This window comes from Talpa europaea (assembly GCF_964194135.1).
Source record: "Talpa europaea genome assembly, chromosome: 6".
Taxonomy (NCBI): Eukaryota; Metazoa; Chordata; class Mammalia; order Eulipotyphla; family Talpidae; genus Talpa; species Talpa europaea.
The window spans coordinates 74933128-74956166 of NC_140072.1; the positions used below are offsets into that span (position 1 = coordinate 74933128).

General features: G+C 35.0%; 1 protein-coding gene across 2 annotated transcripts in view; it reads right to left on the reverse strand.

Moving 5' to 3' along the window:
• XPO4 (exportin 4) overlaps nucleotides 1–23039 on the reverse strand; it is a gene marked incomplete at both ends in the record, with an annotated part of 115910 nt that overhangs the window by 37237 nt on the left and 55634 nt on the right. For both annotated transcript variants that reach the window (XM_084235210.1, XM_084235209.1), the window contains 3 exons: nucleotides 5526–5700; nucleotides 5945–6102; nucleotides 10497–10609. In XM_084235210.1, the coding sequence (XP_084091336.1) occupies nucleotides 5526–5700; nucleotides 5945–6102; nucleotides 10497–10609 (446 nt within the window). The remainder of the gene's footprint in view (nucleotides 1–5525; nucleotides 5701–5944; nucleotides 6103–10496; nucleotides 10610–23039) is intronic.

Consider the following 23039-nt stretch of genomic DNA (forward strand, 5'->3'; position numbering starts at 1 on the left):
TAAATAAAAATAAATCTTTAAAAAAAAAAATCACCAGCACAGAATTTCATGAGCCATCAATGGCACTGGTGTTCTTGGAGAACACTGTAACCATAAACTTTACACTAGCTTGATGCATGTTTTTCCATTTATGGAAGTAAAATATGGTGAAAATGCAGAGTGTGTTATTCAATCTTTAACTTGTAAAATCACCCAAAGCTCAACCAAATTGCTCAATTTTTTTTTCAGAATGAAGCTAGAACTGTCAACTGTCAAATGACTAGCAATAACATAGATGTGAATGACTCTAATGCTTCCAAAAATGAACGCATGCCATCTGCTGCAAAAAATGCATGACTTTTTCAACAACACAAATAATGATGACAGTAACATCAAAGAGTACTAATCTTTATTCCTAATTACCTTTTGGCCAAAGTCTAATTTATAAGATATAAGAACAGTTCCTTGTTTCTTTTTGTTTCTCTGTTATTGGTATAAAATACTCTGCTCAATGTATTCACTTTGAATCTAGTCTTTAGCTGTAAATCTGGTTTCATATATATACTATATCTGGCTCATGCGTTTTTATCCAATTCCGTTTCTTTTGATTGGTTGCGTTTGAGCATTCCCATTTAAAGTGATTACTGATAAGTGAGTATTATTTGCTGCTATTATTTATTGTTTTCTTTTTCTGCTGTATCTTTTTCCACATGTTTCTATCAGTTTTCCCTCTGGCTGGATTTTCTTGGTGGTTCTCAGTCTTTTTAATTTCTTCTTCTAAGTCCCTTTATACTAGATTTTTATTTTGTGATTACCATGAGTACTACATCCTAGCTTCTCTATCTAAAATAGTCTTTTAGCTGCTGGCATTGATTTACTGTCATTTGACTGCACAGATTTTGTCTTTTTCTGCCTCCCCTTCAAAGTTTTTCTCTCTTACTATCCTTGTTTATAGTTCTAATTCTGTGTTACCACTTATTATTTTGGTTAAGGTTTTCTGTTACTTTGTCTATTCATGTAGAACTCTTTTAGTGTATCTTGTAGGGCAGGTTTAGTGGTAGTATATACTCCATTAGTTGCTGTTTGGGAAAGTATTTCTCCATCATCCTTGAAAGATAATATTGGAAACATCAATTATTTTTGGCTGAGTTTTCAACTTTTAATAAATAATTCATTCCACTCTCTCTTAGCACTGCGTGTACTTGTTGAAAGAGCCAATGAAGGTTTAATCAAGTTCCCTTTGATTAATATTCTTTTTCTCCCCAAGAAGTCTTTGATAGTTTTCTTTATTTGTGACTTTTGATAATATGACAATGATGTGTGTTGGTGAAGGTTGTTTTACATTTAAAATTTTGGATGTTCTTTCAGCTTCTTGAACTTCCAGGTTTGAAAAGTTTTTAACAACTCTACTCTTTCTCTCTTCACCTTCTAAATACCCAGTATCTTATATTTCCTCTTTTAATGGAGTGTGACATTTCTTAGAGTTTATTCATTTCTTCTAAATCTTGTTTTTCTCCTTTCACTTGGGTCATTTGTGTATTTGTATCTTCAACTTCTAAAATTCTCTCTTCAGATAGCTTACACCTTACATATTTAATTTTATTTCATTTGGTCCTTTTTTAAATACGTTCAATCTCTTTACTGAAGTATTCATTTTGTTCCTGAATCTCTTCCTGAGTTCCTCTACCTATCGTTATGTGTTTCTCTGTTCTTACAGATTTTCACTGAGCTGTCGTAAAATTATTATTCTATGATCATTGTCTGCTAGGTCCTCAAATTCTGTGTCCTTTATGTTTTCTGGGTGTTTATTCATCTCTCTCAATTTTTCCATGTTGTATTCAGATACGCTTGGTCTCCTAATGTATTACTTTACTTGCTTATTTCAGCTGGAGTGCTGAACGTGTTTATTTTGGCTTAACTTGTTTATCTTCTTTGTTTAAGGTGTCAACTACTGAGGGAGAAAGGGAGGGAATGCTGGAATCTAGATATTTGGTATTAATCTCGTGAGGAGGGAGGGTTAATCTAATCAGAGCTATTTGCATACCCTTTAATTTCCTTACTCTGTACAGCAAAAGCTATTCAATGCTTTTTTTCTTAAAATCTAATCAGAGCTATTTGCACACCCTTTAATTTCCTTACTCTGTACAGCAAAAGCTATTCAATGCTTCATAAAGCCCTGATTCTAGAACTCTATCTCCTTGTCATTCTTATTCCTATAGCCAGGTGGTAAGGGTCTTGGCTCAGGGAACATAGGACTTAGTGTGAATTCTGGCAAAGGGTGCCAGGTGCTTGAGGAAGGCCTTGTGTGGACCACTGGATGCTTGGTGCCAATCCTGGCAAGGGTATTGTGGGGTTTGTGTGGAGTCTCCAGTGTTAGACAGAGGTTACAAATCCCTCCTGGTATAAAATGTATACCTGATCTCTCTCAACACTCCCTCAAGGAATGGGGAGGGGGACTCCCCTTCCCAGGTGGCTGGCAGCTCAATTTGAGTTAACTGAACTCAAAGAGTGTATACACCTGTAAGCAGTTCTCTGCTCACCTATTGAGATTCACCATGCAAGGTCTATGCATGGTCCCTCGCTGGTATGGCCACAGATCTGTCTGCAACTCCCTCACAGTAAGCTGCTCAGCACCACTGACAAGTCATGAACCTTGGAGTACAATGTGTGTTTTGGTTTCCTGTTACTAGAGTGAACTGTTGATATTTTCTGTGGTCAAAATATAGTTTATAGTTGTATTTAGAAGAGATGTTAATTGGAATCTCCTATTTTGTCATACAGTTTATGGATCTAGAATTGCTCTTTCTAAGCACTGACTTTTCAGTGTATTGCAGGTTGAAGGTTAGTCACAAGACTCTTTACACATAGGTTAAAGTCGCCAAACAAGGACAGATACTATCATGAACACACATTTGTACCATGTATTTTCTCCCTGTGACGATGTTTTTTGCTTATTGCTGCAAAATAATCACCATCAGATACACATTTGTTAAAAGGAGACTAGTATTGCTAAATAGGTACAGTTCTTAAAAAAATTTTTTTCACAGTAAAACAAAAGTATGTATGCTGTATCTACTTCCCTATTGAGAAAAGAAAGTCCTTTAAAATTAAAGAAACACAAAGCATTTCACAAAATTAAAATTATAAAGAAAACAAATATTAAAATTATTGGTTTACATAAAACAACAAGATTCAAGACCTGGTCTTACTTGGTAAGATAGTTTAGACAATGCTATTATAAGGTTCACTTTTATCATTATTATTCTATATTTTATTGTGCACACCTTACAGGTAATTTTCACATAGCTAACCCACCACATAATATATCACAAGAAATCATTATGCTGATTATACTAGATACCTATGAAATGTCATGGATAAAAAAGGTTAAGCAATTTGCTCAAAATCCTGTAGTTTATTATTACTTGGCCGAGGACTACACTGGCTCCTTCCAAAGTTCATTATCCCACATTGACTGCCACAGCAATGTTTTTATTTTAAATGAAAAGATAATTTCTTTAGGTTTTTTCCCAACTCAGTCCAACAACTATGCATTATGTACTAGTACAACAATCACTGTGTGCCCAAGGCAACATAAGATGTGCCCTGGGAAGTTCGACATTGGTTTGGCTAATTTGCTCATGTACCTTGGTATTAGCTGTACACTGCCAAGGTCCCCTTCCCCAGAACACACAAGATATAATGAAAACCATGTAAGGCTGATACGACATTAAAGACATTGTTTAGTCTTTTGGTGACTCATACAGGGATCTCCTTTTTAGCCCTCAACTTCAGCAACATTACTGTTCACTGGGAGTAATGCAAAGCTTCAAGATATACTCCTCCCTGTATTTTCAACAGGTAGCAATTTTTTTAAGAACATTAAAAATTGATATCAGAAACAAATTAAGAAAATTTAATTAACTGAATAATTATATAAAACTTATTTGATACATTATAGCTAGAGGACGATTTCTTATGAAACAAGCACAATACATAAATACTTCTCTGAAGAGTATCTAGGCTTTCCAACATTTCCATGTCACACTTTCATAGAAAAAATGTCTTCCCAGTTGTCAGTATGCTAGTCAAATAAAATAAATTCTGAACTTAAAAACCACAAGCCAAAAATGTAATATGACTTCTAAAAGTTCTTCTTTAAAATCTTTAGGAACATTCTTAACTCACAAACAGAAATTAAAAGGTGTTTTCTAAATATATAGCCAACATGCTATTTAATCCTCTTGGTTTAGAAGAGAAAACAACCAAGGCAAGGGGCAGGAGGGACTAAATATAGTAAAAATCACCTTAAATGAAACCTGGTTGACTTAGAATTTGTGACATTTGGAAGGGGCTTAAGTATACCTTAAATACTTATCTGGATTTGCAAGCTTAGAACATAATTTTTTACCCTGAGAAATTAAAATCCTATATATGATAAGTTTAGATTTCTGTCTCTATTACCTACTTTTTTCCAACACATAAATATTTTTCCTAACCTGCTTCCTTTCTTCATCAAGTCATTGAAGTGTCCAATTAAATAAAGACCATTATTCCCAAGTCCTTCAATCTCTGAACACATCTAAAAGGGTATGTAAATTTCATACATGTTGCCATAACCTTTCCCCAAACAAAATATATCAGAATTTAACACAAAATTCAAACAGATTATCTGCAAATATTCCTTTTACCCTTACAAAAATCCTTGAAAAAGATGTACCTTCATTTAATCCTCTGGCAACTCATGCACAGGCCCTCTTTTAGCCATCAAACTCATAAAAAGAAAAATTAGTTTCACGAACTAATTGGTGAACTAACTACTTTGTAGGAAAAATTCAATTATTTCCCATGATGAATGTAGTTATTCATAATACTGTTACAAACTCAAACTGTATTGTCAAGGGGTTTTAGCAATCTAAACTAAATGAAATATTTGGAATATAAAAATCTGGTTTAATTGTGCATTTGAAAATTTGTATCCAAAACATCTGTAGAAGTCCTTAGTCTTATTTTTATAGTAAATTAACTTCTACTAAGGTAAACTATTAAAACATACTACTAATAAAAGAGCACACTCAAAAAAATTACTTTGAGTGGTTAGAATTATTTGAATCAAAGTATATTTACCTAATTTTCAAAGAAGTCCAAAAATTTAAAACTCTCAGAAAATATGTAAAATTATTCATAATCACAGCCACCTCACAAAGTTAGCAGTACACTTTAAACTTAGTGTTTTTTTGTTAAAATGAGTTCTTAATATACTTCTTAATATTAGCATTTCATTCTGTTTCCTATATTCAGGTACTAAATTATCTCAGTTAAAATACTAAGATCAATAAATTTAATCCAATAAAGTAATTTTAATCAAAAAATTTTTAAGTCACGATCCCAAACACAGATTGAAAAAAATAATAATTTGCACATATCAACAAAAATGCAATTTTAAGAAATTCTTGCACTCACTTAAATAATTGTCGGGAAAAATGCTCCCAAGGTACAGCACATTAGCTTATGAAACCAGACATAATTTTAGAATAGTCACTTACCACTTCTTCCAATGCAGCACTTCGCCCAAAAGAACAAGTGAGGTGTGTAAGGCAGTTAACAAAAGAGGAGAAAAGTTCATTTGGAATGGCAGTTAAAACATTTCGAGGGAACACAGTTATCAAGTTGCTGATAATGCTGGAGATTCCCACAGCTTCAGAATCTTCTATTTCAATTCTAAAAATCAAGTAATGAGCATTATTAAATGATGATTGAAGAAATTATAACAACTAATTTCTAAACATGGAAATATTATCACCTAATCATTTTTAAAGGCACATCTTTATGTATTAATTTAATATTACCCATAGGACTATACTTCAAAATGTAAAAAAGAGGAAATAATCACTGGTTTCTTTTTCCTCCACTGTTAAAAATAAAGAAAGCTCCTTTTTCAATTATAAAGGGCAAATATACCTACCCATTAATAGTATTCAGTAATCCCTCAATGAAGTGTGCTAGATAGTCAACTTGTGATCCTTCGTCGGGAAAGATGGGTCCATGAAGAGAAGCTAACTGGGCAAGGCACTGTAGAGAATCTTGTGCCATATCTGAATCTTCTCTGATTTTTCGATGTACCTGTTAGAAAGAATTACTAATCTATAAAAATAAATTCTTCTTTTGTAAGGGTCACGTGTTTATAATGCCGAATGAGGTAAGAGAAAAATTAACTTAATTCTTGAAAATTAATTCCTGGATAAAACTAAATTTGAAAATTGTTCCTTAGCCCACTTTATATTATAGACCATGATTTTAAACATATCAATTAATTTTTAACTGAAAGCTACCTACATTTTGAAAACTGAACTGTCTCCAGCATGTTATGACAAAGAGAGAAACAGATGCCAGTCAGTCAGACATACTGCTTCTTCTAAAAACAGCAACGACAGTCATCTGTATTATGCTAACTATGCCTAGCTACAGCTCCTTGCTAAAGTTAGCATACAAGTTCAATCAAGAGTATATAAATGCTGCTTTAGTGGAAGTAAACAGTTGCATACTCTGAAATATACCACTCAACCCTCATTCGTCCAACCAATATATACAAACACTTCATTAACTCTGAGATGGCTTATAATTTGTTTGGATCTCCTTTTATTCTAAATTATTGCTACTTTACTAATAAATGGTGAAACTTTTTAAAAACAAAAATTTTATGTGAATAATATTTAAATTCATTTTGAACCTCATCTAGATTTTCTTTCTTTTTTTTTTTTAAGATTTATTTATTTATGCATACAAGAACTGGGGTACAGGCCAGAGGCACTGGGGGTGAGAGGATTGACCAGAGACAGAGCGGGGAACAGAACAGGCAGAGCAGCAGGCAAGTCAGAAGAGGTCTACTGCGCCATGTGGGTTGCTCCCTGGCCAGCTGGGGGTCGAACTCATGCAGCAGAGGCTGCGGACAGCTTCATAGGTTGTGTCCTAACCCCCTGCACCACCAGGGAGGCCCCTAGATTTTATTTCAATAATGCAATACTGATGCAAAGTACCTGGTACACAGTGCTCTGTATGACGGAGATACTCCCAAAATATACCCCTCCAATTTTATAGTATTTTTAATATCCTCAGATTTTAAAGATAGTTTATTTCTGTGATCTGACATTAAAATAGCAATGGGAAATTATGTAGTAATAGGTAATTTTTCATCTTGCTCCACCACAGCATTCACTGTGACCATTTTCCAACTTTCTACAAGGATTTGCTTTTTCCACTCTTATTTTCCTGTTTTGTGAATGTCAGCTTTAAACACTTATTCTCTATCTCATGTTGTGATCATGCTGACTCTGCAATTCAGTTACTTGAAAATGGAACTTTTATACTAAGTATTCACTGGGATAGAGTGACCAAATCTTCAATAAATCCTTATTCAACCACTGACTCCACTAATCTTTAGTTAATCCCTGAACTTCTTAAGGTTCTAAGAAACCTAAAAAACTAAAAGTGACAAAGTTAATTGGCCTAGAACAAGATTGGTAACCTACAGCACACAGGGCAACTCTGGCCTCGTGCCTGTTTTTATATGGCCTGTGAAGTAAGAATGTTTTTTATATTTTTAGACGGGTGGGAAAAACAAAATCAAATGATAAGAATATTTCAAGACATGGGAAAATTTGGTTAAATTCACATTTTAACAATAGTCAAAAGTTTTACTGTGCCATAATCCCATATCTGTTTGTTTAGGTATCATCTATGGCTGTTCTTTATTATAATGGTGAGGTGAATAGGTGCCTTGGAGAACATATGACCTAGAAAACCTACAATCGTGACCTGGCTTTTAGAGAAGTTTCCGAATTGTGGATTAGAGCAACTCATGTGTTTTTCAAAATATAGTCTACATTTTAAGTTTTATATAACAAATTATTTGTACAATATACAAATTCATATATCCACACCGCCTCATTGATAAACTTTCAACATAACTCATTTGTAAGTTCCTTTTCTCTGAACTATAAATTTCTATCATGCCTTTGAACCTAATCAACATATAAACATGATATCCAGGTTAACAATCTACCAATGGATACAGGGAAACTTGGAGTTTCTTCTCTATCCACAGATGAAAATGGTTGCTTATTCCTGGTCTAGAGGTGAGAACTAATGTTAACTATGTAATAAACTAAAAATAAGAAAGAAACTTTTCTGAAAATATGCCTATGTTCAAACTTAATTTATGTTCTCTGAAATATGGCCACCAAAAATCTGATAAATCCAATGGTTAATGTTTATGTAATATATTAAATTCTTGCCTTTCTTCCAATGTCAGCATTACGAAGTAGTTCTAGAATATCTGAAACATTTCATACAAATTAAAAATTGAATTCATGACCTGAATTCTGGCAAAAGAAGAAGAGGGATAAAGAAAAACAAAGTCTAGCAGAATACCTAGAGAGCTAAATAGGGAAGCAAAACAAAAAATAAAGATAGGAGTAAAGAGAACAAGTTACTAAAATGATGAATTCTACTGGAAAATAATGAACTGTTTGTCAGTTATCCAAATAAAAACACCCATTGGATTTTCAGTAAATACTTGGATTGTAAGGCTCTGGAACTTGGGAGGAGCCTATGCTAATACAGATTTAAAGTAGACACTGGTACAGAAGTGGGCCTTCAAAATATACAGGTGGAAAGAATAGCCTAAGGAAAGCATATCTAGTCAGCAAAGTTTAGAACTAAAATAAAAATACTAATATTCATTCAATGAGCAGAGAAAGAAGAGACCATAAATGAGAATCTGTGAAAAGGTAGGAGGAAAACTAATGAGAGCAATTTTCCAGAACCTTATAGAAGAAAAAAACTGAGAAATTTGTGAAGTTCTGAGGGATAGAATCCAACATAAAAGTATTCTAAAGTTCAGATATGATCATATTGAAAGTGTCAATTCCATGCAACTTGTTATTTATACTTACCTATTAAACTTATATAAGTGCTTAAATAAAATTAACAGGCCAGAAACACAAAAAGATTAAACTAACAAAGTGAAAAAGGGTTAACCTTCAAACTGAGAAGTTATTTACATGTGGTAGCTCACAGCTGACAGGAGCAGCTGTCCAGTTTGTCTAGACAACTGTTCAGATTTGGGGTAGTTGTTTCCAGAGCTGCCAGAAAGTTTTTTACCTTTTCAAAAACTGCTGGAACACGACCTATTTTCAGTCAATTGAATTATACAAGAAATTGAACTTGGATACAAAGCAAAGCAATTCCATAGGCCAAAAGCAGACGACATTTTAAAATTTGGTTATAATCATGTCTTTGATATTCACGGTATTTTTAAACAGCATTTCTCTCATTTAGAGAAAATGCAAGGTAATGCTCAGTCTGAACGTTTCTACATGTCTACCCATGGGTAAATACCCTGATTCTAGGTATTTTGTAATGTATGCCATATAACTACAATATTTTAAATGGCTCAATAAAAATAGGAAAGGCAGTTGTATGGCTAGTCAATATTTTTAAAACAAATGAGAAGTTAAAGAAGTATAACTAAAGGACAGGATTAAGCAAAGTACCTTCCATGTTTTCTTTTTATGGGGTCTTCATTTGGACCTTTGCCTGAGTCATTGTATCTAACTTGTATATCTGCCTCCCTCTCTCTCCCTCAGGCATATTTTCCCTTAAACTTCTGACCTTTACTATATTAAGGATCCTTGAGGCAAACACAGGAATATATTGCATAGTTTCTTTTATTTAGCAAATATAAACAAGATTAAAGGTAAAATAAATTGCTATTCAATACACTAATTTAACTCTTGACTTATAATTGGTATATAAAAAGTGTACTACTATAAAACAGCAGTTATCAAAGTTTAGTCCAGGGATCCCTAAGAGGTTCCTAAAACCTTATCTGAAAAAGCAAAACTATTTTCACAACAGCAATTGTCTTTTCATTCTCACTGTTAAGACTCTCTCACTGTCATACATGTATACAGTGCAGTTTCCCCAACGTTACATGAGTGTAATATTGCAACAAATTGAATGCAGAAACAGACTGAGAATCTGCTTGTCATAGAAAGCCTTAAATCAGAGGTTTGCAAAAATGTTAAAAATACAGGTCTCTATTATTAAAATGTTATATTAATATATAATGGTTTGCTATTACTATTTTTTCAATGAATTAAAACTTTTTATAAATTCAGTTTGAATTTTTAATAAGATATTAGCAGCAATAACCCATATAAACAAAAGTCTTTCTGGGTCCAAAATAATTTTTAATAATGTAAAATGGGTCTAAAACCAAAAAGTTTGAGAACCTCAAATTTTAAGCAAACTTTTTGTAATTATGTAACATTTTAATAAATTAGCAAGACTATTTCCATGTATTTTTTTATTAAGCATATATGTTGATTAAAAGAGAAGGCCTTGGCGAAGAAAAGCAATCTGTCCTGTTTTATTTTAGAAAAACACAAAAGCATGTACAGTCTTAGTGGCACCATCTGTGGCCTTTACTAGCAGAGATGAAAAAAAAGACTTACTGAGAAGAAAAGCTCCATAACTCTGCGGTCCAGAAGAGTCTCCCGCCAGCACTCTGTTGGCTTTAACAGCACATTTTGTGAGGATTCAAACATAGCTATATAATGTCTGCCCAGTTATCTGGTGTCAAGGTCAACAACAATAACATTCTTACTTTGTCTAAAGTATAAGTATATCCTAAATATAACAGGAGCCATCTAGAAAGAATGCAATGGAAACAGTTTAAGCCTCTTCACATATGCTACATAATTCATGCATGAAGCAAAGAATAAAAGGCATTAAGTGTTGCAAAACAGAATGCTATAGGAATGTAAAATAATAATTTCATTATGTCATGCTGTGTAAGTACAGAAACTTTGATAATCAGAAGATAAATAATGCAAAACAGATGCCAAAAGTAGGAACAATCAATTTCTGCATATTTATCACATCATTCCCTCCCCCTAACCCCTATCTTTTGCAGTTAAAACCACATACATAAAATGTAAAGATCACACAGTCTACTTGAAAACTTAGCTTTGCCCCCCAAAGAAATATATTCATTGGGAAAGAAAACTCTACACCAGGGAGTATCCAAATATCAATTCCATATAAAGTAAGAATTGATTTGTATAAAACTACAGATGTTCATTTAAAATTTTCAGACGGATCTCCCCTGGTGGTGCAGGCGGTTGAGCACCTCGCTGTGAAGCTGTCTGCAGCCTCTGCAGCACCGGTCCGATCCCGGCCGGCCGGAGAGGGTCCCACATGGCTCTGCAGACCTCTCCTGTTGCGCCCACTGCTCCCCTCAGCAGTGTATTTTGTCAGTCTGCCTGTTCTGTTCCCCACTCTGTCTCTGGTGAATCCCCTCACCCTCCCACGCATCTGGCCTGTACCCTGGTTCTTGTATAAATAAATAAATCTTTAAAAAATAAAAATTCTCAGACTGTAAACATATTTTAATGGAGTTCAGGTATTTGCTATCAAACATACTTCAAACTTTGTCAGACATAAAGCAACCATAATATATTTGTAGGTGCTTATGAACACAATTCACTAAATGACAGGTTTTGAAAAAATGAAAAAGCTGTCTACATATGAAGACAGCTAATCAAATATACAATTCATCAACTAGGCAACATCTGCATTATTCAAGGAGAAATTCCAACAATAGTTATCCAAAACTATAACTGGCAAAAAGTATATATAAACTGAAATTCTATTTTCTCATGGACACCCAAAATAATAACAGATTAAAGGTTGACAGTGTTTTGAAAACCATTTTTTAAAGATTAATGCTTCTACTTTTTTAAAACAACTATTATTTTGTCTCTGATGAATAAAAGAGGTCCTGCAAATTGTTTCAGAAGAAAAGACATTTTGAAAAAATCACTCCAATACTGTTCTGCAGCTCCCTTTGATTGCTAAATAAAAGAGACTCAAATCAGATTCATATACATTTTATTTTTCTCTTCCTTTATCTGCCCCCTTGTGGAGATACAGAGAAAGCATCAAAAGCCAAAGGGAAGGAATTACTGGCACTCAAAATTTTAAGAGAAAAATAAAATTAGTTCAGGAGTACTAAAGTTATCAGCATGTCAATAGTTTCTATAGTAACTTATTTTCTCACTCAACACCAATTTGGGCTAAGGTTGTTAATAACTGTGTTCTTCCCTCAAAATATAATGTGCTCACTGCATACTAGATCTTTTCCATGTCTCAGAATGAAGACATGATTATCTTTTAGAGAAAAAAGATGAAATATTTGTGAATGAAACTGTCTGATATCCAGGACTTGTCTCACAATAACCTGGGGATAGAAGGCAGTACATGAAAAAAAACTGTTGAATCTGGGTTTTCTATTTTTGCACATCTTTGAAATTTTCCACAAAAAAAGGCTGGGGCATAAAGAATGAGGTTTGAGCATATGAAATAAAACCTTAGTACTAAGGCAATAAATTCCTTATATTTCATAAAAGTATATCAATTATTCTTTCCATTTTTGGTTCACTTAATTTCCAATGCCCCATATTTATTTTATTTAAAAGTCTTGGGGGGGATATAAAATGCTTAGTAATGGAAGTATTCATTAAATATTTATAATACATGGTGTTGAGCAGAGTACATAAAGAAAAATTTATCAATCAAAATTGGCTTTTTTTAAGAAGTCTGTAATCTGACATTAAAATAAATCTTTATTTTTTGGCTAGGTTTCCAAATCTAGGAAATAAAGTGCTATTCACTAAATGTTTAATTTCAAGTAGGAAAATAACAATTTATACTTCCTATGCTTGTTAAGCAATGTCATGGCTTTATTTTTAAGTTAGATGGTATATGGGAAAGACATCATCATAATAAAATGATTGGTTTCAAAAAAAGACAACATAGGGGCCTTCCCGGTGGCGCAGCGGTTGAGCGCTGGGTTGCGAAGCTGCCGGCAGCCTCTGCAGCGCCGGTTCCATCCCCGGCTGCTCCCCGGCCACCGGAGGAGGGTCCCACATGGCGTGCAGACCTCTCCTGCCGCCCGCTGCTCCCCTGAGCAGTGTACTTCGGTCCTTCTGCCTGCTCTGCTTCCCGCTCTGGCTCTGGTGAATTCTCTCACCCTCCCGCGCTTCTGACTGCACCCAGTGCTTGTATAAATAAATAAATAAATAAATATTAAAAAAAAAAAAAAAGACAACATGCCTATTTTCTTGTTAATAAAGCCACAAGGGCAGGTAGTAAATGCAAGCTGCTCCCAGGTAAGATCTCTACACAGATCAAAGAAAAAAATACTATGGTAGGGGCAATATTTGTTGATTTTCCTACTGTTGGAACTACAGAGTATCTCATCCAAATGGGTGAAAAATCTCCTGTATTCTAAGGCTGCCAGCTGTAATACACTTTATCATTGTTTTTTAATAAAGGGAGGTGATAACTTCAAAGATTTGCAAATATCACAAAAAAATAAAGCCAAACTTGCTTAATTTTCTCTACCATTTTTAATTTAAAAAGTGTATGGACCATAAATATTTGTGGATATCAATTATTTATCGTAAGAAAATGGAAAGACCAGTTTGAGAATGTTTTCCAAATATGAAATAGAATTGCAATTGCTTACTTAAATGGTTACAAATTAACCCTCAAAGTTCTTTTTAATCTTTTTCAAAGTTTTCATTATTTTAAATCCTGGTTTGAGCCTTTCCTGATCTTGTTCTGTTTCAAAAATACTTTTCCTAGTACCTAATCCATAGGACAAACTTTCCTTTAAAAGCTGACAACCAGAACATTTTTAATATTTAAATTCCTTACCTGTTACCAACATCATAAGGAGATCTGTGTGTTTAATATCAGACAACTATCAGAAATATTTTGTCCCATACAAATCAAAACAACTTGATACTTGTGAGAATGGCCCATATCAAAAAGCCCAGAAACAAGTGCTGGCGAGAGTATGGAGAAAATGGAACCCTCATACACTATTGGTGGGAATGTAAACTGGTCCAGCCCCTCTGGAAAGCAGTGTGGAGGATCCTCAAAACACTAAAAAGGAATGAATCTCCCATATGACCCAGCTCTTCCACTCCTAGGTGCTACCCAAAGAACAAAAAACCAGTAATTCAAAAGGGAAACCTGCACTTCATGTTTATTGCAGCACTATTTACAAAAGCCAAGATATGGAAACAACCTAAATGCCTCCAAACAGATGACTGGATCAAGAACATGCAGTGTATATATACAATGGAATACTACTCAGCAATCAAAAAAGATACTCATGCCATTTTTGGCAATGTAGATGGAGCTGGAAGGGATTATGCTAAGTGAAATAAATCAGGAGAAAGATAAATACTGAATAGTGTCACATAATGGTGCAATCTAAAGAAACCAAACAAAGAGTCAGAAAAACACCAACTTTTGGGCCTCCCTGGTGGCATAGTGGGTTGAGAGCCTCTCTGTGAAGCTGTCCACAGCCTCGGCAGCGCAGCTTCGATCCCAGCCGGCTGGTGAGAATCCCACACAACGCAGCAGACCTCTCCTGTCTTGCCCGCTGCTCTCCTCAGAAATGTATTTCTGTCGTCTGCCTGTTCTGCTCCCTGCTCTGCCTCTGATGAAGCCTCTCACCCTCCCGCGCCTCTGGCCTGTACCTCAGCTCTTATATAAAAATAAGTAAGTAGATCTTTTAAAAAAAAAAGACTAACTTTAAAATAAACCTTTGAAAGCTGACCACAGATCTGCACTTTTAGAGGGGTAAGAGTGAAGTGGGAGAACAAGGGTTGGTGGGGAGAGGGAGAACAACATGGTCTATGGTGGGGGACTATAGGATACTTCAATGGTGTGAGTCCTATTGTGAAATACACCTGAGGGGGAAAATCCTATACTGTCAAAACCTTAACAATGACGTAAAACAATGGTACTTCAATAATAATAAATTTTAAAAAATTGTTTCCTTGATTATTTTAAAGTTCCATGTGAGTTTTGTTTTCCAGGCACAGATCTAGAAGCAACTTTTACCTCTGGCATGACATACACTTTCTGTTAATAAAGTTTATTTGCACCTTACTCCTTTGTTTTTTTGTTTTTTATAAATTGTTTTTTTTTTCTTTAAAGATTTATTTATTTATGCATACAAGAACGGGGGTACAGGCCAGAGGTGTGGGGGGTGAGAGGATTCACCAGAGACAGAGTGGGGAACAGAACATGCAAACAGACTGAAATACACTGCTGAGGGGAGCAGCAAGCGAGTCAGGAGAGGTCTGCTATGCCATGTGGGTAGCTCCTTGGCCAGGGATTGACTGGTGCTACAGTGGCTGCAAATAGCTTCATAGGTTGCGTCTTAAAAACCCTTTGTGCTAAAGGAAAAAAGGGAGAAAGCACAAATAAACAGGATCATCAATGAAAGAGGAGAAATCACAACGGACACAGCAGAAATCAAAAGAATAATCAGTAACTACTATGAACAGTTATATGGAAACAAGTTTAACAATCTAGAGGAGATGGACAAATTCCTACAACTCTACAATCACCCAAAGCTAGATAAAGAAGAAATAGAACACCTAAACAGACCAATTACAATTAGCGAAATTGAAATGGTAATCAAAAACCTCCCCAAAAACAAAAGCCCAGGACCTGATGGATTTACAAATGAATTCTACCAAACATTCAGAGACGAATTAGTGCCTATCCTTCACAAACTCTTCCAAAAAATTGAGAAGGAAGGGACAATACCAAACACGTTCTATGAAGCCAACATTACACTAATACCAAAACCGAACAAGGACAACACAAAAAAGGAAAACTACAGGCCAATCTCCCTAATGAACACTGATGCAAAAATCCTCAATAAAATTTTAGCCATCAGAATCCAACAATGTATCCATAAGATAATTCACCACGACCAAGTTGGATTCATTCCAGGGGCACAAGGATGGTTTAACATCCGAAAATCAATCAACGTTATCCAACACATCAACAAAAAGAAATATAAAAACCATATGATAATATCAATAGATGCTGAGAAAGCTTTCGACAAAGTGCAACACCCATTCATGATAAAAGCCCTTGAAATTCTTGGGATACAAGGAACATACCTCAACATCATAAAGGCCATCTATGACAAGCCAACAGCCAGTATCATTCTCAATGGTGAAAAGCTGAAAGCAATTCCATTAAGATCTGGAACAAGACAAGGATGTCCACTCTCACCATTGCTTTTCAATATAATACTGGAAGTCCTAGCCAGGGCAATAAGACAAGAGAAAGACATCCAAGGAATCCAAATAGGAAAAGAAGAAGTCAAACTATCACTATTTGCAGACGATATGATATTATACATAGAGAACCCCAAAAACTCCACAGAAAAGCTAATTCAACTCATCAATCAGTTCAGTAAAGTGGCAGGATACAAAATCAACATGCAAAAGTCAGTAGCCTTCCTATACACAAACAATAAATCTGAAGAAGAAGAAATAAAAAAAACCATCCCTTTTGTTATTGAAACAAAAAAAATCAAATATTTGGGAATAAATCTAACAAAAGAGGTAAAGGACCTATACAAAGAAAACTATAAAACACTGTTAAAAGAAATAGAAGAAGACACAAAGAAATGGAGAGACATCCCCTGCTCGTGGATTGGAAGAATAAACATTATTAAAATGGCCATCCTTCCAAAAGCAATATACAGATTCAATGCTATTTCAATCAAAATTTCAATGTCATTCTTCAAAGAAATAGAACAATTATTGATGAAATTCATATGGAATCACAAAAAACCCCGAATAGCCAAAGCTCTCCTGAAAAAAAAAGAAGGGAATGGAGGCACCACACTCCCAGACTTCAAACTATACTACAAAGCCATAATCATCAAAACTGCATGGTATTGGAACAAGAACAGACATACAGACCAATGGAATCGAATAGAAAATCCAGAAATAAACCCACAGATTTATGGTCAACTAATCTTTGACAAAGGAGCAAAGACTATGCATTGGAGCAAAGAAAGTTTGTTCAATAAATGGTGCTGGGAAAACTGGGTCGCTACATGCAAAAGAATGAAGCTTGACCACTACCTCACACCATACACAAAAATCAACTCAAAATGGATTAAAGAACTAGACATAAGACCTGAAACCATAAAATATATAGAAGGAAATATAGGCGAAACACTACGTGATACACACATCAAAGACATCTTTACAGACACATCACCCAAAGCAGTGATAGTGAAGGCAAAGATAAACAGCTGGGACTACATCAAATTAAAGAGCTTCTGCACAGCAAAAGAGACAATAACAAAAACAAAGAGAAACCCCACCGAATGGGAGAACATTTTTGCACCCAACACTAATGATAAAGGACTGATCACAAAAATCTGCAAAGAGCTGATGAGACTCAACAACAACAAAGAAAATAATCCAGTCAAAAAATGGGCAGAAGAGCTAAAAAGAAACTTCTCTGAAGAGGAAATGCAAATGGCCAACAGGCCTATGAAAAAATGTTCAACATCACTTGCCATCAGGGAAATGCAAATCAAAACTACCATGAGATACCATCTTACACCAGTGAGAATGGCACATATTAAAAAAACTAGCAACAACAAATGCTGGCGAGGGTGTGGAGAAAAAGGAACTCTTCTGCACTGTTGCTGGGAGTGCAAACTGGTCCAACCACTGTGGAGAGCTGTGTGGAGATTTCTGGACCTACTAAACATAGAGCTTCCATATGATCCAGCAATTCCACTCCTAGGTATTTACCCAAAGGACACAGAAACATCAATTCCAAAGAACACCTGCACCCCTATGTTTATAGCAGCACTGTTTACAATAGCTAAGCTTTGGAAACAACCCAAATGCCCAAAAATAGATGACTGGATCAAGAAGATGTGGTACATATATACCATGGAATATTACTCAGCATTCAAAAAAGATAAACACATGCAATTTGCAGCAACATGGATGGCGCTGGAAGGGATTATGCTCAGCGAAATAAGCCAAAAAGAAAAAGAAAAATACCGGATGGTCTCACTCATAGCAGGAATCTAGAAAACTTAAATAAGGGACCAGGAAAATGAATAACTATAAGAAAGTGAAAATCAAAATCAACAGAAAACTATGAACCAGAGACACTTTTAGGGGGGCGGGGGCGGGAGGGGAGGGATTGGGGTCAGAATGGGGGGGCTGCAATTGTATGGGGAATATAACAATAAAATTTATAAAAAAAAAAAAAAAACCCTTTGTGCTACCAGGAAGGCTTCTGCACCTTATTTCTTTGAAGAATTAATCTACAACACTGCAGACTTAACTACCTTCTTTTTATCAGTCAATCCAATACTAAATATATCACTTTTTCATAATAAAAATGCACAGCTTAGATCATAGACATAACCATATAACTCAATTACAAACTCTCTCTCTACTAAAAGAACATTTAGTTATCCCCTAAAGTATTTAAAGAATACTTTTTAAATATAAAATGAACAGTATAGTAACAAATGTAACAAATATTTTAGAACAATGCTATAGTGATAAGAAAAATGTTTTAGATTAACTGTACTGTGCAATCTGTTGAAGTTGTTGCCTCTAAACAGGAGACTACTAGGGCTCTATTGTGTTACATGAAACATGGTTACTATGAATGTACATGTATTGCTTTTCAATTGAAAAAACTAGTTAGTAGAATTACAACAATTGAGTAAAAGTCATATACAGATCTAAACGATAACTACACATTCAAAATAATGTAAAGAATTAGGACAAATTCAATTTTAAATTTAATAGTAATTCAATTAACTATTAATTAGTAATTCATAGTAATCAGAATTTCCAAATAGGAATTTGGAAATACTAATTTCCAAATAGGAATTCAAATCACTAATAGTAATTCAATTAAATATTTTTGTCTGTATAAGGCCCAAAAATAATACCATTTCTCCCCCAGAAAATCCTTAATGTGGAATACTTGAAAGATAAAACAAAAAGACTACACTAAAATTCTGAAATCTAGCACTTGTATTCCTAATAATTTTTTAAATGACATTTAAAGTTTCTTTTAAATGGGTTTTAATAATACAGGTTTTTTAAAGTTTCAAAACTTTAAAACTTTTGTTTATAAAATAGTACTAAACTTTTGTTTATAAAATAGTACTTTTGTTTATAAAATAGTATAAACTTTTGTTTATAAAATAGTACTACTTTAACATGTCATAATATCTAAATATTTTATTATTTTATCTTTTTACCCAACTATATCACCAATTAAAGACAAATCATAAAGTGATTATTTACTAATTATTTATTTTATGCATTTTGTACTTGTTAGATTTTAGGAGATGTATGAATCACAATACATTGATACTAGTGAAAAGCTAACAATTATCAAAATTCAAATCAGAATTTTCTTGAGCTATGGCTTTATACAGTTCTAAAATGCACACTGAACTCAGTTAAATCTACATTTGACTCAGAATAATTCATTTGTAACAAAATAGACTTTAACCAGTAAGTCATATAGAGCTGCTTCAGTCTTTTAATAGACTCGCGTCACTTAAAAAATTGTCATCCACATCTAATCTTACTTCACACTCTCATGTTTTCAGTAAATATAAGAATCCAGGAGTTACAGTACAATTTTTCTGATGCAGTACTCTCTTAGCAAGAATTCCAGGTGGTTCGATATCTGAAGTTATCCAAATTCAATGCTATGTTCATTCCCTGAAAAATCATCTAAGGCCATATGTAAATTCAACTGCACCATAGAACAGTGAAGAATTAACTCTGTTCCGTAGACCCTTCTACCACAATGATCCTATCTAGCTCTAAAATTCTCAGCTTGGGCTCACCGATGTCTGAGAAATATTGGGCATAACAATGGACCACCTGCCCTACTCTACAAACTACATGACCACAGAAAAACACATACTAGGCTAACAGTCAAAAGGATAGAGCTTGATCGCACACTGCTGCTATCACTGGGTAAATCTTAAATTTTCTGTTTCAAGCAAACAATCTTAAGATATCAAACAACAAACAGTATTATCAGTTAAGCACATACTAGCAGAGCAAGTAATAGTCATCTTTGGAATTAAACCAGTTCCTGCATAGTTCTAGTTCACCTACTAACACCTTCAGCAAGGATATGATTTTGTTGTGGTAACTGACATTAAAAAAAAAAAAAAACTATTTAATGACTCGTACAATAGCTATGGAGATTCTGAAAACTACCATTGCCTATTCTTATAAGTACTACTTTACAATACAGGAAGATCTTGTAGCAAAGATGTATATTTTACAAAAGTAATAAATATTTTAATTTCTTCATCTTCCTATATTCTTTGCATCCTACCTCATTAGTAAATCATAGTTTCACAAGTAAGGGAAAGCCTAGTTTTTCTTTTTAAATATTTAATCTCAGGCCTCCCCAGTGGCGCAGTGGTTGAGCACTGGGTTGCGAAGCTGCCCACAGCCTCTGCAGCGCCAGTTCAATCCCCGGCCACCGGGCGAGGGTCCCAAATGGTGCGCAGACCTCTCCTGCCGCCTGCTGCTCCCCTCAGCAGTGTACTTCGTCACTCTGCCTGTTCTACTCTCCACTCTGGCTCTGGTGAATTCTCTCACCTTCCCACGCCTCTAACTGTACCCAGTGCTTGTATAAATAAATATATCTTTAAAAAATTAAAAAATAAATAAATATTTAATCTCTGTCACCTTCAATTTTTGTAACAACAAAAACTGTTATTCCTCTTTCTGGCATATTACAGAACTTACAGCCCAGTAGAGATAGCAGTTAGTTCAAGCAACCTAAAGTCCTTCGGAAATAAAGAACTACCTCAACTAAATGTTTTCCCAAGTATAATCTCCAAATACTAATATTGACACCAGTGGAAATCCTAATTTAGAGGAAACTTCTGTATCACAATCCTATATTATGATTTAGCTTTCCACCAAAGATTTGAGTTAAAATTTTCTTTTGCCAAAACCAAATTATATCTACTTTTAAATTAAAATACCAAAGGTACAACCCATGAAAGAATGGATAAGCTGAACTTAATACAGGTTAAAAGCCTCTGCACTGTGAAAAGACGACATTAAGAAAATGAGATGATCAAGCCTACCTAGTGGCACGGGGTGGGGGGGGGTGTTAAGTCTCAGTGCTATAACCTCTATGGCCTGAGTTTGATGCCCCACTAGGGAGCTAACCAACATAGCACAGCAGACCTTTCCTGTCTCGCCCACTGCTCCCCTTAAGTAATCTATTTCAGTAGGTTCTGTCTGTTCTGCTCCCCACTCTGAATCCTCTCATGCCCTGTACCTCTCTCTGGCCTATACCTTAGCTCTTCTATACAAAGAGGAGGTGGAGGGGGAAGGGAGAAAGGGAGGGAGGAGGGAAGGAAAGGAGAGGAGAAGAGAGAGGACATTACTAAGGTTAAAAAAAAATTAGGTAGGAAAGCAATATACAGATTCAATGCTATTCCAAAAAAATTTCAATGACATTCTTCAAAGAAATAGAACAATTATTGATGAAATTCATATGGAATAACCAAAAACCCGAATAGCCAAAGTTCTCCTGGAAAAAAAAAAAAAGGGAATGGAGGCATCACACTCCCAGACTTCAAACTATACTACAAAGCCATAATCATCAAAATTGCATGATATTGGAACAAGAACAGACACACAGACCAATGGAACCGAACAGAAAATCCAAAAATAAACAGACCTCTCCGGTCACCCACTGCTCCCATTAGCAGTGTACTTCATCAGTCTGCCTGTTCTGCTCCCCACTCTGGCTCTGGTGAATTCTCTCACGCTCCCGCACTTCTGACTGCACCCAGTGCTTGTATAAATAAATAAACAAACATTTTTTTTAAACAAATAAATAAATAAATAAATGGTGCTAGGAAAACTGGGTCGTTACATGCAAAAGAATGAAGCTTGACTACTACCTCACACCATGCACAAAAAACAACTCAAAATGGATTAAAGAACTAGACATAAGACCTGAAACCATAAAATATATAGAAGGAAATACAGGCAAAACACTACATGACATGCACCTCAAAGACATCTTTACAGACACATCACCCAAAGCAGGGATAGTGAAGGCAAAGATAAACAGCTGGGACTACATCAAATTAAAGAGCTTCTGCACAGCAAAAGAGACAATAACCAAATCAAAGAGAAACCCCACCGAATGGGAGAAAATTTTTGCACACAACACTAATGATAAAGGACTGATCACAAAAATCTACAAAGAGCTGATGAGACTCAACAAAAACAAAGAAAATTATCCAGTCAAAAAATGGGCAGAAGAGCTAAAAAGAAAATTCTCCGAAGAAATGCAAATGGCCAACAGGCCTATGAAAAAATGTTCAACATCACTTATAATCAGGGAAATGCAAATCAAAACTACCATGAGATACCATCTCACACCAGTGAGAATGGCACATATTGAAAAAACTAACAACAACAAATGTTGGCGAGGTTGTGGAGAAAAAGGAACTCTCCTGCACTGTTGGTGGGAGTGCAAACTGGTCCAACCACTGTGGAGAGCTGTGTGAAGATTTCTTGACCTACTAAACATAGAGCTTCCGTATGAACTAGCAATTCCACTCCTAGGTATTTACCCAAATGACACAGAAACAGTAATTCCAAAGGGCATCTGCATCCCTATGTTTACAGCCGCACTATTTACAATAGCTAAGCTATGGAAACAACCCAAATGCCCAAAAATAGATGACTGGATCAAGAAGATGTGGTACATATACACAGTGGAACATTACTCAGCAATCAAAAAAGATAAACACATGCAGTTTGCAGCAACATATATGGAGCTAGAAGGGATCATGCTCAGAGAAATAAGTCAGAAAGAAAAAGAAAAATACCAGATGGTCTCACTCATAGCAGGAATTTAGAAAACATAAATAAGAGACCAGGAAAAAGTCTAATCAATACAAAGTAAAAATCAAAATCAACAAGCAACTATAAACCAGAGACACACTACCCGGGGGTGGGGGTGGGGGTGGGGAAAGGGAGAGAACTAGCTTCAAAATAAGGGGGGGTGCAATTGTATGGGGAATATAACCAAAATGAAAATGCATA